This window comes from Paramisgurnus dabryanus, chromosome 20 (assembly GCF_030506205.2).
Source record: "Paramisgurnus dabryanus chromosome 20, PD_genome_1.1, whole genome shotgun sequence".
Classification (NCBI taxonomy): domain Eukaryota; kingdom Metazoa; phylum Chordata; class Actinopteri; order Cypriniformes; family Cobitidae; genus Paramisgurnus; species Paramisgurnus dabryanus.
The window spans coordinates 22831146-22848239 of NC_133356.1; the positions used below are offsets into that span (position 1 = coordinate 22831146).

Genomic DNA, 17094 nt, shown 5'->3' on the forward strand with positions numbered 1-17094 from the left:
GTAACCGACAACAAGTTTGCAGACGCTACCATCTAGTGTACATTTGTGGTATATTTTTTTCTTCGCTTCTATACAGCAGTAGTTTTAGACGTCTCAGCAATATTTGATCCATGCCAAGGCGTGTAGTTGTGATTCTGAAAGAAAACGATGAATTCAAAGCTCAGTATAAAGTGATGAGCAGTTGGCACATCTTTGCATTTTTTACACTTCGGTGTTACAGAGGCGCAAATATTGTTTAATACACGTGAATGTGAGAAACCTGTTAGATAAAGTAGACTGCAGCTGAATAAAAAACATGCAAAATCATTATACCAATTATTATTATTCAGTATTATTATTATTATTTTGCCTAACAAAGGATTTTTGTAGAGCAGTGGTTCTCAAACCTTTCACATTTTCCCTTGTGTACGGTGCATTCCTTCCCCACCTACCCACCCCCAAAGAAAAAACTTAACATTTTAATTAAACAAAACATTAAATGATACAAAGTAGTGTTGTTGGTTAGTAGCCTTATTTTTTGTTTGTTTAATTACACAGCATTCATGATAAATTAATGTATTTTATACAATGTCATAAAACTGGGGCCCCCTGGCACCATCTCGAGGCCCCAAATTAGAGAACCACTGTTGTGGAGTGTTCCATATCTCGAGAGTTTTCAAAGTGGAGTCTGGTGCCCCCTGGTGGTCTGAAATCCATAGCCAAAGTAGATCGTGCAGTCAGACCTTCATACTGACGGACCGTGGGTGTGACGTCTGCGGATGAGAGTGAGAAAATCAAAGGGTCTATAAATTATAAAACTATGCGGTATTATTAAAAAATGCATACTTCCATATGGGGACCATGCGTGAGGATTGTGACATATCACAACACAAACTGACATAAACCACTCGCTAACTTCACACACAAAAAGATCCCAGTAAACTGTTCCTGTTGCTAAACTGGGGTCCATTGAGAATGATTTTAGCTGCAAAAGTAAAGCTAAACTATCTGAACATAAAAAATACAGTGACTCAAATATTTTGTTTGTTTTAGTTGAGACACTGACGGAGGTTAAAGTACCTAAAATAACCTTAAACTAGTCACTTTAAGGTTTTGGTTAATTAGAACTGTTAGCTTTGCTACTGTTGATTAAGCCTTTAAGATAACCTGAAAACTATGTTGTTGAATCCAAATGCAATTTGAACAAAATGACTCTATGTTTAAAAGCAAAGCACATAAATCATAGTCACATATTCAAGCTTATTTTGTTTTTATTTGTTTTATCACTATAAAACAGGTCTGAAGTATTTAGGTTTGTACAGTATGAATAATTCAAAAACATCAAAACATTAATTTGGAACAGTAAAAATTGTAGAAAGCATGTGCTTAATAAACCTGTCAGGGGTCCCTCGATCGCCCCAAAATATTCGGGAACCTGACATTGCTTACCCAAACACAACACTGTAATAAAGTCTTCATTTGGCCCACTAGGGGGCAGTAGAAACGCGTGAGATATTTCAGTTTCCATGTAGGCCAGCACAAGGATCACACTCAACTATTACACATTAGCTGTTACACACAGACGTGCTTTAACCTTTGTGTTGTTGATCTCCATGGTGACAGGTCTTTGATCTTGTCCTCTGATGAGGGACACTAGTAAAAAACAGTGAACTGCCTTTGTTCTCTTTGGTAAGTTGCATTACAGCAAGTACGAGTACAGACCTTACACAAATCCACAAGAAGCCTGATTTTATCTGTATTTAGTAAGCAGCTATGTGTGGATACCTGTTTGAATGTTTGAAAACAACCAGACTATGAGATGTAGAACACAGACTGCTAGGAATTTCTGAGCAATAGTTTTAGCTCCGATAATGGCATTTTTTGTAATTCACATCCACATTGACATCAAAATGTAATAGTTGAAAAGATTTTGTGTTGACAGATTTTTTTACATTAAATGCAACCAATGACAAAAACCATAAGTGTGAACTGCAAATGTAAACACACACGTCTATAAACTTCATGCATGATGATATGCAGGCTGAAATTGTTGAATGTGTTTACAGCTTCTGCATATTCTAAGGTTTTACCTTCAGCTATGAGTTTCAGTTCAAAGTATTTGTTGATTAAGTTTGTAAAAGTGTCCCAAAGTTGTCCCAAATGGTTTAAATGGTTTAAAACATTGTTATGCATGCAATAATGTTACAGTCTGTTCAGTTTTTATTGTTGTCTATGTCTGTCTGCCTCTATGGTACAGCTAAGACCGAGTTTGTTTACATACATGACTCTGCTTGGTCACAGTAGTCAGGCATTTTGACACTTTGTATTCACTCTCACTCTCTGTGACAGGAAGTGTAAACATTGATCGAGTGTCAAAGTCCAACCCACCAATTCTCACCTCTATTAAAGAGTGTCACCTTGCATAACTTTGCCAAATAACCCCCTAAAATGCCCCGTATAATTCCACTACCCCCTCTAAAATACCACCATAAAATGCCTCCTTCTACTCGAGACCACCTGCGTGGTACTTGGAAACAGGCTATCGATAGATCACACTATCCATTATTGATTTATTGAGATTACACCAAACATGACATTCTGTTGCCACAATGTTCACCTCAAGTGAAAATTTCACACCATCTTACACCGCTGTGTAAAAAGGCACGTCACTGATTGTGACAGATAGGCTACTGTAATATATGACAACACTCACTGCTGAAGGCTGCAATTTCAATAAACAGACATTATCAGATTAATACAGGTTTATAAATCATGTATAGTTTCATGAAATACATAAATAAATAAATGAATAAGAGAGCTGTATGTAATAGTGGTTAAAGGTGATGTCTGGTGGAAATTTGTACAATATTAGCTTTTTTAATGGCCCTTCAGGTTAGAATAAAACATCAATATATAAGGTGTATTGTACAAAATGTACAAAATACTGAGGTATTCACTGGACAAAAAAATTTGGCATAAAGGCAAATCTCAGCGTATAACGGAATCTAGGTTGTCTTCAAATACAGAATAAAAGAAATATGAACTGGTAATAAAGCACTGACTTTATCTGTTTTTATATTTAATCCTTTTTTGTGGTATTTATTTAGTCATAGTCCCGGGCTCCTGGACTATTTGTTTATGAACTTTGCATATGTGTTGTGTGTAATCTAACAGTAAAATACTTACAGTAAAATCACATTTTATTCATTTAATAATATATTAAATCATTATATCACAAATTGTCTTTTGTATGCACAGTAAATTTTATCCCCGGTTTACAGAACTTTAAAATAATACAATTCCCCAGTATAACCAAAATCCATGTATTAATAAATAAAATCAACTACTGGCAGTTTTATTATAAACATGTTTTTTCATGATCAAACAGTAGACATTTCATAACCATTCACTAAATTAAATTAAGTGCACCAATCCATCTTAATCTTAAATTGAGATATGCCTTCATTTAGCTATGTTTAAAAGAAACTCCTGTATATCACAAGTATTATTTGTTTTGTGTATATTATAGATACAGTAGTGACCAAAAGTCTGAACAATTGATATCTTTGCTCTTTAAAATATTTTAATAAAGATGTGTTAAAAATTTTGCATGCATGTTGCAGTGGTGTGTTTGAAGTATAAACTGAAGTTCAGCTTTGTAAAGACTTTTTTATTATGTTCCACTATTTGGCTTTATTGACAGACAGGACAAGTTGTCACACATATTATCAGGCTTGTTTGTCCTGGTTGGTTGTTATATATATAATATAATATAATATAATATAATATACATATAATATAATCTGCCATTAAAGGGACACTCCACTTTAAAAAAAAAAAAATAGGCTCATTGTCCAGCTCCCCTGGAGTTAAACCTTTGATTTTTACCATTTTGGAATCCATTCAGCTAATTTCCGGGTCTGTCAATACCACTTTTAGCATAGTTTAGCATAATCCATTGAATCTGATTAGACCATTAGCATTGGGCTAAAAAATAACCAAAGAGTATCGATATTTTTTTTTTTACTCTTCTGTAGTTACATTGTGTACTAAGACCGACAAAAAAATAAAATTTGCTATTTTCCAGATATGATATTATGCAGTGCCCAAAAATAGTCACCTGCTATTGAAAACCAAGGGGACTATTTTCGGACACTGCGTAATATCAATACGCCTGTTGCAGCCATGTTACGACAGCAAAGTCCTTGATTATTACGCCAGAATGAGAGTATAGTTCCTAGTCATATCAGCCTAGAAAATCGCAACTTTTAATTTTCCGTCAGCCTTAGTACACGATGTAACTACAGAAGAGTCAAGTTTTTAATAGGAAAAATATCGAATTTCTTTGGATTATTTTTAGCGTGATGCTAATGGTCTAATCAGATTCAATGGATTGTGCTAAGCTATGTTAAAAGTGGAACCGCCAGACCGGAAGATCGGCTGAATGGATTCCAAAACAGTAAAAATCAAATGTTTAACTCTAGGGAAGCTGGAAAATGAGGAGTGTCCCTTTAAAACCCTAACAGTAAAAAAAAACATCAAACACAAAGCATTTAATTAACAACAAAATGTTAAAGATAGTATACAAAAATATAAAACTTTCCATTCATAAATTATATTAATAATAAAATATTTTTAAAACATGCCCTGACATAACCAATTCAGCCTTTTATTCAAAATCTAGTTTAAACTTGTCTGAATGGATGCAAACTGTTTAAAATGGAGAAAATGAACAGAATTCACACAAAAAAAGATTTGGGCAATCATTAAATAATTTGAGCGATAATTTCCACTCTGATGGACTACTTTCTGAATGATTTCACACAATATACAAGACAACTGAAGAAAACACACAATACATACATGTAAATGGACTTTTAATGCAAAACCTTTTTGTGAAAGTGAAAAGGCTTTTGTGACTAGCCAATGTCCTCTACAAAAATGTAAAAAAGTAAAAATAAATAAGGAATTTCCTTCTTTAATGCTAAGAATGTAAATTTCTTCACAAGTCTTTGACCTAAGTGCTTGCTGAAAACAATGCTACAATCTGATGATCCTGGTTTCTAGGCAATCACTGTTAAAAAAAGCAATCAAGTGACCTCATTAGCCTTCAGTTACATCCATATTCTATTGTTGTCTTGATGAGCAGACAAGACTGAGACAAAGAGCTGGAAGGATAATGGGACAGTAGTTGCATGGGCAGAATGATTGTGACAATGGCCCAGTGTTTTTAAACCCTGTAGTCCAACCGAGAGAAATCAAGACATCTGAAATGGAGATCAGTCCTGTTAAAGATGCACTAGTCACGACCGGACCATCAGAGCAAGGTGGGGTCAGACAATGTCAGACAGCCAGAATACACACTCAAACTATCACTTTCTTTCTCTCTCTCTCTGAGAATAGGGCCTTTGGTAAAAGACTTACGAACTACGTTTCTTCTGTTTTTACTGCAAATATATGTTATAGCCATTTATAAACTGAGATTATTTTGAACCCATTCTCAGTACATTGTATGAATATACCGTATATATATATATATATATATATATATATATATATATATATATATATATATATATATATATATATATATATATATATATATAATAGAGTCAATGCAGAGCCGAAATGTAGTAACCAGCTTTGCACTTGCACTGAAACACATGCATACTGCTGTTTATTGAGCATAATAATACTTCATATTAGATGAAATAAAGGTTGAATTTCTTGAAAACGTAGAGAAAGGTGGAAAGGTGAGATCAAGAAAGCAAATGCACAAAATAAACTTGAAAGTTTAGTTTCAATCCCCGTAGGCAAAAAACCCCAACACAGGTCTAACACATCATAACAGCAGTGAGATGTGTATTGAAGCTAGACGTAGGTTACCTGATCGTCCTGACAAACCACTTGAAAAGGTAAAGGTGAGATAGATGGACCAATCTGCCATTACTATTTCTTCACGGCCCTGATAGTCCCTGCAACAGTGAAAAGAATAGTGATGGTCCATTCAGCGGTATTATGCGACTCCTGTCTATAGAAGTTACCTTGATGTCCATTGACATGGTGAGGTAATTGGTCAGTTTTCACCTCAGAGGTAATAATCTTAGTGTCATTTGCCTTCATTATAAAGCTAAACAAAACACTATTATATTAAAACAATAACAGAACTTTATAGTCGCAAGACAGACACATCTCTAGCATGATAAATTCACAGTTATACACTCTAAAAATGGCTGGGTTATTTTTGACCCATAATGGGTAAATGTTGGACAGAACACATGCTGGGTTAAAAATTACCCCATGGGTTAAAAATGACCCAGCAGTTGGGTTAAAACAACCCAGCATTGGGTCATTTTTAACATAGAGGTGTGTTCTGTCCAATATTTACCCATTATGGGTCGAAAATAACCCAGCCATTTTTAGAGTGTATATAAGCAGATGCACGTACAAAGTACTACTATTTTTAAGAAAATAAGTTAATTTAAACAACAGATCAAAACTATATATATATATATATATATATATATATATATATATATATATATATATATATGTATATCCTTTAAAAATGCTGGGTTGCTTTCAACCAGCATTGGGTCAAAAATGGACAAACCCAAACCTTTGGGTTGTAATTTAACCAATGCTGGGTTGTTTTATCCCTATGTTGGATCAAATATAAACATTTTTGGGTTAATTTAACCCAATGACTGGGGGTGTCCCTTTCTGACCCAACGCTGGGTTAAAAAAATATCCCAGCATTTTTAGTCTGTACAGTAATAATTAATATACAGTCAATTGAGTTTTTTGCTGCATTTTCGTGGCTTTTTTATTTAAGAAATGTATATTTTTGTATGTAGGATGCTTTGGGTGGTGTGCTGAGTTTCAGTTAAGTTACAGAAAAGGATGTTGAAGGAGGGGCAGCCACTGTACCCCATTATGACTATGAAAAGGGCCACCAACACAAAAAGCCCATCAGTGTATTCTCTGTCTGGCTCCAATACACAAACTTAAACTCATCCTTGATTTTGACCCAGGTTCATGTTTCTACTCTTGTGACATGTTTGAACAGTCATCTTTAACAGATATAACATAAGATATAAACAAATATATAAGATTTACTAAAATATAACAATATTGTAATCTTCACTACATTGGAAAATCTCCATACAGTGAAAAAACAACGTAAGGATGTTATCGGGCTCTAAAATTTAATACAACCCGTCAGAATATCCATACACTGTTAGAGATGTAAAGCAAAGATATATCCTTACTAAATACAGACTCATAGTCTGGCAATAGAGAAAGGCAGACACAGACAAACATGGCAAGAAGAACAAATCTGTGTTGATTGTGACAGTGGTGAGATCGAGACAGAGACACACTTTCTCCTTTACTGTGATAAATATAAAGATTTCAGAGTGAAACACTTTGATAACACAGTTTTACAGCTCTTCAGAATCAGATCAAATGAAGATGTTACTGGGGGAAACAGACACCCGTCAGCTGCTGCAAAATTCATTTATCAGTTGCACTCTCAGAAATAAACACAGCTTACAGTACTTTTATTTTAGTATGAAAACCTCTGTTTAAAATTTACATTTGTATACTTAATTTATATTGCAACGTTTATTTTATATTGTAAATATTCTCTGATTCTATTATATTTGCAGTGGTACTTTGTTCATCACCCACCACCTTAGCTTAATTTCACCTAATGTTTGTTATTATTGTGTTATTCTGTGTTTCTGTTTTATGTATATGCTTTGGCAATATTGTAAGTACACACAATCATGGCAATAAAGTGCCTTTAAATTTTAAAAGTAATTTCATATGATTTAAAATTAGTGTATAGTGCAGCGGTCTCCAAAATGATGCCTGCGGGCACTTGGAGTCTGTGAGTTGCCCGCCAAAGCACATTCTATTAATGGCCTCAATTTTAATAGTTATTTATCATATATTTTTTTATTAAATTATAAAGCATAGTTCACAAGTAAAGTAAAATAATATAATATCAATAAGTAAAAAAGTAGCCCTCCAGATTGTTTTATCCATTGTGGTAGACCTTGCTCATAAAAAGTTTGGAGCCCCTGGTATGGTTCAAAAAGGGAGACCTTTGTGGAAACAGAAACAAAAGTGTTAAAACTGTATAATAATAAAATATTACATATAATATGTACACTTTAAAAATGCTGGGTATGCATATGTGCGTTCCTGTATAACTCAGTGTTGGCACTACAGAGGTCATAGGTTCGAACCCCAGGGGTCACACATACTGCACATTGAACGCACTGTACGTCGCTTTGGATACAGACGTGCAAACACTACTGTCCAGATGTGCTGGCTAAAGCCGGAGAGGACTAGACGTGATGACAAACGGTCATATGTAAACACCGCCTCGCTCGGCGTGAATCCTTTCTTTCAGTCCCGTTCAGAGATACATGTTAACAAACAAGGATAACTTGGCCTCGGTGGTCAGACGGCGAGGGTCTGCGTGCGCAGTGACGCACTGTTTGCGCGCTTCATTATGCGCTTTGGTGTCAGGTGCGCTGCTGTAATTAGAAAGCTCGCGGCTCAAAGGAAGGTCTGTTTGACTGGGCTTTAGCAAGTCCTATGCAGTGTACTTCTCGTATGGCAATGAGCACGGAGAGTTTGCAGAGCTGCCTATAATCCTCTCTTGAAAGAGCGTTTCTTTGTTGTAAAGCAGTGTTAGAAAGCAAATCACTTCCTTTAGTGAAGCCGCTGCTTTTCATCTGTGCCGTTTCATGTCCTAATTGAGAACCAGTAATGGGGGCTCCCTCTTCAGATAAGTGATTTCCCCTATCAACATCAGTATTTAATGATCATTGTGAATTACTTTAATGATCATTTATTAGGGAGCTCATAATCATTATGCTGTGGCAGAAATAAAAACTTTCAAACGGGTAAAAATGGGAAACGCTTTAGGGTCACGTATTAAAAGAACATTTATTTACACATCAGCTGGGCGGAAATTTTCAATAGATTAGGTGCTCATCGCCCAACACTAAGTAAAATCAGCGGGTTACGCACTCGAAGTGAGAAAACTGAAGCCCAGGTGCGGCAAATCCTCCCTTCAATTTTCGAGTGACACCAAAACTGGCAAAACACAATTGGCACAGGGCGCAATACGCGCCAACGCCTGATTGAGGGAGGAGAACTGATCAATGTGTTTACATGAACTAGATTTGAGGAGATCTGACTATTATACTTTCATTTGACACCTTCAGACTGAAACTGGAAGTGAATTGTAACATTATCTTCGACACTTTAGTGCGATGCTACCGTGGTCTATGTCCCAATTTATGAATTAGTTCACTAACCATGAATAAAAGTGATTTGCATTTAGGTGACAATCTGGAGCCTTAAAGAAAGGCAACTGGCTTAGATTAAGATGTAGAGGCTAAGTTGTAATGTGATTACTGGTTCGTATTTTTTCCTTTTCTTTGACCTCCGCATGTGAGGCTATTTGTTCCGCTGTGTGGCGCATTCGGCGGTACCCTTTGAATGTTCAAACATAAAGTATTAGATGATTTGGGGAACATCAATGCGCTCTACTGTTGCGCACAGCCATGCAGGAATTTGTAGTAAATCTGGACCTCCTGGCTCTCGGCTCTTGACCCCCTTTCTATGTTTCTGGGCCACCTCCGGGGGCATGTAGTGGAGAGGGCCATTAGGATATTTGACAATCTCAGCTTGTTACAACTCCATCAGTTAATTGGATCCCTTGTAGCGCCGCTCGTTTGACTCATCTGCCACTTAAAAAGACAAAAGCGCACTGGGGGTCGTTCACACCTCGCGTCTCTGAGCAGGTATAAAAGACCCGCGGGTTCTCCAAGCATCATTCCACTTCACTCTTCAGAAGCCTGAGAAACATCTCTGCAGAGGATAAGACATTTTTTGGCCTTTCCCTAAACCCAGAAGCCATGCAGATGCCTGGACGCACTCACGAAACTTTTGGACACTCCATGCGTCCACACCCAGCTTTCTATCCGGACTATGCCAGTAACGCGTGCCTGTCCAATTCTTCAAAACCGAATACGGGGAAATCATTCACAATCGACGCATTGCTGGCCAAGCCTGATCATACAGAGAAAGAGAGGACACATCTCTATAGGAACATAAACAGTCAACCTCAACTGTCGACCACGGCCGTTCCATTTGCGGCGCACATGTACTCGCAAATTCCACAGTTTGCGTATAACCAGGGCATTATGCATACACAGACAGGATATCCCGTTTTCTGTTATCCACCCTATAACTACCAGACACCGTGTCGAGGAGCTATGTACGCACAAGGTATGTATCACTAAAAGCGTAATTGTCAGAAATGTATAAAGAAAAGTTCAGCGTTGGTATAAGGTCCTAACCAATGAATCTTTTTTACGCACAGATGCAGTACTTGGGAAAGCTGGAGTGCACTCTCACTACAAACACAAAGCTGGAAAATCAAAGAGAATGCGCACCAGTTTCACCAATGAGCAGCTGTCCAGACTGGAGAAAGAGTTTGCGCGTCAGCAGTACATGGTGGGATCAGAGCGCTTCCTCCTGGCGTCTGCTCTTCAACTCACTGAAGCACAGGTAAATAGGCATCAGTTTAAACGAATATGAATTTGATTTAAAACCAGGAATGTCGAGCACCACGCACAGTTCAAACACTTATCCAATATGTTTATTTCTTCCAGGTTAAAGTTTGGTTCCAGAACAGACGCATCAAGTGGAGAAAACAGAGCCTTGAGCAGCAGCAGGCCAAACTGGCCAAACTAGGCATCACAGTGCAGCCAAAAAGCCCAGGGTCACAGGGCAGAGAGGACGAGGAGAGAGATTTCACTGAGGACTCTGATGTCGACATTGACATCGACGATTCACTTCAAGACTAAAAAAATCACAACTGCTGTTACTGTTCCACGTTTTGTACATATTTGATTTTCACAAGATGAAACAGTCTAATCTATTTGTACAAATATTTAATTAACAGATATATATTTAAGGTGTTTCACGTATACACCATTGCTCTTATAAGGGTATCTTTGTTCTTTGTTAAAAAGCTTGTATATTGATGAAATAAAGAAAATATATTTTTAAAATGTATCAAGTTTTTCTTAACCTTTCTCTGACATTGTAATGGACACTTCAAGGTGGTTTAAGACAGCTATCACTTGATAGTTCAAAATATTTTTTATTACATTCATATTTTAGTATAATACAAATATAGCAGTATTCTGTATGCAGTGGGTCTATCTGTGACAAAAAGCAACAAAGTAAAAATTACCATTACACTAATTTTAGAAGTTAATGAAGATTCAGTTTAAGTTCATTTATGTATTGAGTGGATTATTTCACATTTCAACAATGAAGCAGTAACAATCCAAAATAATACTCATAAAATAAATGAAAGCATGCAATTAATCTGAGCAATTATATAGATCTTATATCCAAATACACTCATAGTTAATTTAATGGAAAATACACAACATCAAGTATGTTGTCTTTAATGGGATAGTTCACCCAAAAAATGAAAATCTGTTATCATTTACTGGCAGTCATGTTGTTACAAACATGTATAAATTTCTTTGTTCTGATGAACACTAAGGAAGGAATGTTTCTAATCAAAGCGTTTGTGAGTCCCATTGATTTCCATAGTATTCTTTTCCCTACTATGGAAGTGAGGGCTCACGAACCGTTTGGTTTCAAATATTCCATAAAATACCTTCCTTTCATCAGAACAAATAATACAGGTTTGTAACAACATGAGAGTCAGTAATTGATGACAGAAATTTCATTTTTGGGTGAACTATCCCTTTAAGGGGACAATTGGGATGATTTTAGGATGAGTATATTACAGCTGTATGTCATTACATTTTTAGACACTTCACCACTCATCTGAGATAAACCAAGGGTTGCGAATTATTTAATTCTACATAACATTATCTGGAAAAGCAATGAAACAAAGATCTAAAAAGGTTTGAAATAAAACAATGTAATACACCCTACACAGCTCTTTCAATGTTGTATCTCAGTATTTATTACAGAAAAATGCAAAACAGTATTGGAGTATCAGTGAAACTGTGTTGAACTTTCCGATGTATTAAATTTGTACTAAAGTATGTTTGAGATCACAAAAAAAGCTTATCTGGGATCCAAGGGCAGCAGGAGCCAGGTAGTGTGTCTCTCTATTGCAGACAGAGCCTTTTAGGCATGGTTGTGTCTTCTTGTTGTCTCAGCTCCGCATCAGACTAAGACATGCTAAAGCCCGTTAGCATGGTGGCTTTGTGCAGTGGCTGGCCTAATAGTCTTGATAAGGATGGATTAGTAATTTTCCTCCAAGAACGCAGTGATTACTAGTTAACAAACTCGTCACAATGTTTCTGTTCCACTCTCTTAATCCAGTTAAGCCCTAAAAGCAAGAATACAGAAGGCCCAATGAAATCTTCTCAAAAATAATGTTTCCTCATCAAATTAACAAAGAATCAAACAATCAATGATAAGAGCAATTACATGTTTGAAGCTTGTATTGAAGTATTGCAATGTTATCTTTATGGCTGTTACAGTCACAAAAACAAGTCTGGGGCCCAAAAACTCTGAATTGCCTACTGACACACACTGTATTTTAATTTAGCATAAAATAAAACAAAGTGTGTAATAAGATATATCTTTACAAAAATTTGGATTAGAGTCATTAAAATGTATTTATGTGTTTAATTAAAGAGAAAGGCTCATGATTAGTGGCTTTGGAGAAGAATAAAGCAAGAGCAGAAATAATATGCAGATATCTTGATTGATTCCAGACATGCTTGGATATATGCGTGTGTTTGTTTATGTATGGACAAACTATCGGTGATGTGATCTGGTGTAATCTCACAGTAGGGCAAGATGTCCAGCAGGGAGGGGAACCCTGGGAAAAGCCACAGGACAGAAGCTGCAGGAAAAGGGGAGGGGAGCTCACCATTCCAATTAGTCATTGCCCCCCCTCTATGCCACCTTCAGGGTCTCAGTGTGGCCCCCCACTGCTAGTATTAGCACAGTGTCTCATTGGACTCAAGGATGCATCGTACTGTTATCTGAAAACCAACCAGTAGCTTACAGCAGTTCCCTTCATGATCAGAAAACAGATTTAAAATCCTGGATCAATGGATAAACAGATTAATCATCCTTACCAACAAACAAACAGACAAACAGGTGAAATCGTTCAAATTGATTCATTTGTGAATGTATTTTAGTTTCAATCTAAAAAAAAAACGTAGGGTAAATAAAAGCACAAACCCAACCAATAAACTTAGAAAATGTTCATATTTGAAACAACCAGGGACAGATCAATTTAACCCAGTGTGTGTTCGTCCATATTTAACTCAACAGCATTATGCAATAGATTAAAAGCTCAAGGTGACATATAAGGACACAGCTAAGGAACAGATTTGAGTATTTTAGCAAGGAAACTGTAAAACCTTCATTTTTGCATTTTATTTGCAGTGAAATGTGCGTGCACTCTATCTAATGGTCATTAACATTAAGCACTAGCGTTTGAAGTACACGCATGCCATTGTGTCTTTGTGAACGGTTTAGTATTGTGAACACAATGACTTCTAACGCGTTGTCTGAAAGACGGACTGAAAGAAGCACAAGGCGAGGTCCTGTTTTAAACGAGCACTTTATGCTAATGTGACACCCAATGCAACATTTCAATGAGGCTTTTTTACTCAGGAAATTGAGTCGTTCCTGTTTTCCCCAGCCCATCCTCACCCCATGGCGTCAATATTTGACGCCACTTGACCATGCGTCAATATGTTACGCGGAGGGTATACCCTTCGCGTCATTTTTTGACGAACTGGGGACTTCAATACTATTGAGTCCGTTGCATTCTCTTTCCTATTTTCGTACCATTTTCTTACCATTTTCGCGTCGGTTTAGGGTTAGATTTACATAATGACATCCCTACCCAAACCTATCCCTAACCCCAATGTCAGGCGACAACTGTTTAATTTCGCGTACCTAATAGTATTGAAGTCCCCAGTTCGTCAAAAAATGACGCGAAGGGTATACCCTCCGCGTAACATATTGACGCATGGTCAAGTGGCGTCAAATATTGACGCCATGGGATGAGGATGTGTTGGTTTTCCCAAGCGTTCGGAGAGAAAACAACGACCATTAAGACTGAAGCAAGTAGCCTAACGTTACCTCTCCAAATCAAAGACCGTTTCGGCGCAGAATGCGCGCAGCACGACATTCCCAGAGTAAACACTGAGGAATAAATAGCTATAGGCTACACGAGTCTGCAATGCAATCGATTTATTCATCTAACAATTGTTACGTGTAAAACAAAACCAAAGACAGGATGAAGAAATGAGTGTGGTAAGCAGGATGCGTGCAATAGTGCAGGTGGCAAAACTGTTTGACTTGACACGCAGGTGGCAGTAGCGCATATGTTTGTGACTTTTCCCAGCTCATTCAGATTGAGTGAAAATCTGCAGCTACTTAATGAGAACAGATTAGCTGAACACACGAAGATAATGTGAGACAAAATAGTCAATTAGCCGTTTTTTCATGGGTGAAGTGTGATCGCGAACATAATTTGACAGGCCAAACCAGATTCTTTTTTTTTCTGAGTTTAATATTTATATAAATCAATCAATTTCATAAATATTTAAAATATCCCATTCAGTTAGTTTGCAAAAAGATAAGTATTACTCTGTAAGACATGTAAGCTTATATACTTAAATAATTTCCATTGATTTATGCTGTCAGGATGTTCAGCATTCAAACTTTGCTCATACTTCCCTACATTATTATTTGTACCTATACTTTCTGTTAAATAGAAATACACTGTAAAAATAGAATTGTATGACAAAACAAGCTTTACATCACTTTTTCCTATTTTTATAGCCTAATTATAGTCAAGATTTAAACTAGTGAGTTGAATGCCAACTTAAAGGGACACTCCACTTTTTTGAAAATATACGCTCATTTTCCAGCTCCTTTAGAGTTAAACATCTATGTTTTACCATTTTGGGATTCATTCAGCCATTCTCCGGGTCTGGCTGTACCACTTGCGCACAAAAGTAACCAATGAGTTTAGATATTTTTTATTTAAAACTTGACTCTTCTGTAGTTACATCGTGTACTAAGACTGACTGAAAATCAAAAGTTGCGATTTTCTAGGCAGATATTGTTAGGAACTATACTCTCATTCTGGCGTAATAATCAAGAATTTTGTACTGATATTACGCACTGCCCGAAAATAGTCCCCTGCTATCGCAAGTTACAAAGAGAACTATTTTCGGGGCTGCTTATTATCTCTTTGGTAATTTTTAAGCGCGATACTAATGGTCAGATTCAATGGATTATGCTAAGCTATGCTAAAAATGATACCGCCAGAACCGGAAATCAGATGAATAGATTCCAAAATGGTACAAATCAAATGTTTAACTCTAGGGGAGCTGGAAAATAAGCCCATTTTCAAAAAGTGGAGTGTCCCTTTAAACATTTAAAGCAACAAAACAAACAAACGTAATGTACAGTATGAAGAAAGTGGATAAAGTGTGGAAATAATTTTTTGCTTCCATTCAGTCACATTTTTTCAATGTGCCATCTGACCTCCGACCACTTGGAAGCGCCATTTTACAGAAACATTTTTTACTATTTAAAAGTCTGTAGTACCCTTTGAACCTACAAAGAACCCTTTTGTGAAACAGAAAGATTCTGTGGATATTATTATACTAAAAGCTAGACAAGGAACATTTGACAAACCTTTATTATTGTGTGTTGTATTAAGACAATAACATTGACAACATAATGTCTCAAGCTATTCAAGTTCAATGTCATGATATATTTAAAAGAAACTATGTATCATATAATTTAAAAATAAACAAATATTCATAAAAGAGCATCCCTGTATCATGATCAAACCCAGAAATCCCAAAATGAATAGGCATTTTATGCTCACAATTGTAGCATTGGGTTTCCCCTGACTCTCAAGGAAAAAATCATATCAGGTTCTTCACCACAGAAAAGGAAATCCTTTGATCTGTAACCATTTGTATGACATAATCATTGTTTGAAATCTTGTTTGTCCATCTCAACAAACCATGACAAGACATGAGTCATTAAAACCTAAACGTATTTTCTGCAAGATTGTGAAAAATTTATGAAGCAAGGGAATAACTAAAAAGTTTTATGTATTTGAGATTTCCTCACCATAATGTGATTTTTTCTTTCACTAAATCTTTTTATATGGGAAAATGTTAATTAAATTCATTAGAAATAAACAGCACTGTTGATTTAAATTATGAGATTACAAGCAAATATTTAATCTAACATGAAAAATATTTACCCCAAGTGATAGCTATAAATGATTTAGGATTTGCACAAAGAATACACTGTAACATACAAAACAAAAGTTTTAACATATCTGTCATCTCATAACATAAATAATATCTTTGGGGGGTAAACACTATTATATGAAAAATTCTTACATTCAGTTTTTCTCCAAGATATTTCTCTTTACCCTTGCTGCACATCCTCAATGAGACTCCATCTTCTATTAGTCACATACAATAAGGGCTGCATGCTATATATTTGGTCTTATTGCGCATATGGGAGGTCAATTTTGGTGTTAATTTTAGTCCAGAAGCTGACTCCTCAGACTCCCTTTACTGTCAGAGACGTTCAGTAATTCCACCACTTCATCTTCATCAGTGTCCTCTTCTTCCTCTGCCCCCCTGGATGTCTTTGGCTCCCTTTCGCCTTTTCCTCCTAGCTTCAATTAGCTTTTGGCATGAGGTTTGCTCCCTCCAGTCCACGTCTCAGTCCTATGCTTGCCAAGCTGGGCTGTGGAGGTCCGATCATCCCAAGCTGAAGTTTGCATGGCAGTGTCATCTACTTGCTCTCTACTTGCAAAGCAACTGCAGACTTAGTGGTACACAGACCCATGTGTCTTCTGTGTACTATAATACACAGCTCTACTTTTACTCCATCAGTGCAAACACTTCTCCTCCAATATAAAAGCAACCAACTTTGCACTTATTTCGCATGCATTGGTAAAAGTTATCCAGTGGAAGGTTGTTAGAAAGCTGTTTTAGTATATCCCTCTCTCACAGCTGGTCT

The 17094-nt window shown here is 36.5% G+C and overlaps 1 protein-coding gene across 1 annotated transcript; it reads left to right on the forward strand.

Annotated features, from left to right (window-relative positions):
- Nucleotides 1–9920: 9920 nt before the first annotated feature.
- On the forward strand, nucleotides 9921–10892 carry noto (notochord homeobox). Its single transcript, XM_065297554.1, has 3 exons — nucleotides 9921–10293; nucleotides 10388–10575; nucleotides 10680–10892. Exons 1-3 carry the CDS (start codon nucleotides 9921–9923, stop codon nucleotides 10872–10874), a joined length of 756 nt encoding a protein of 251 aa, XP_065153626.1. The 3' UTR covers nucleotides 10875–10892.
- The last annotated feature ends 6202 nt before the right edge of the window (nucleotides 10893–17094 follow it).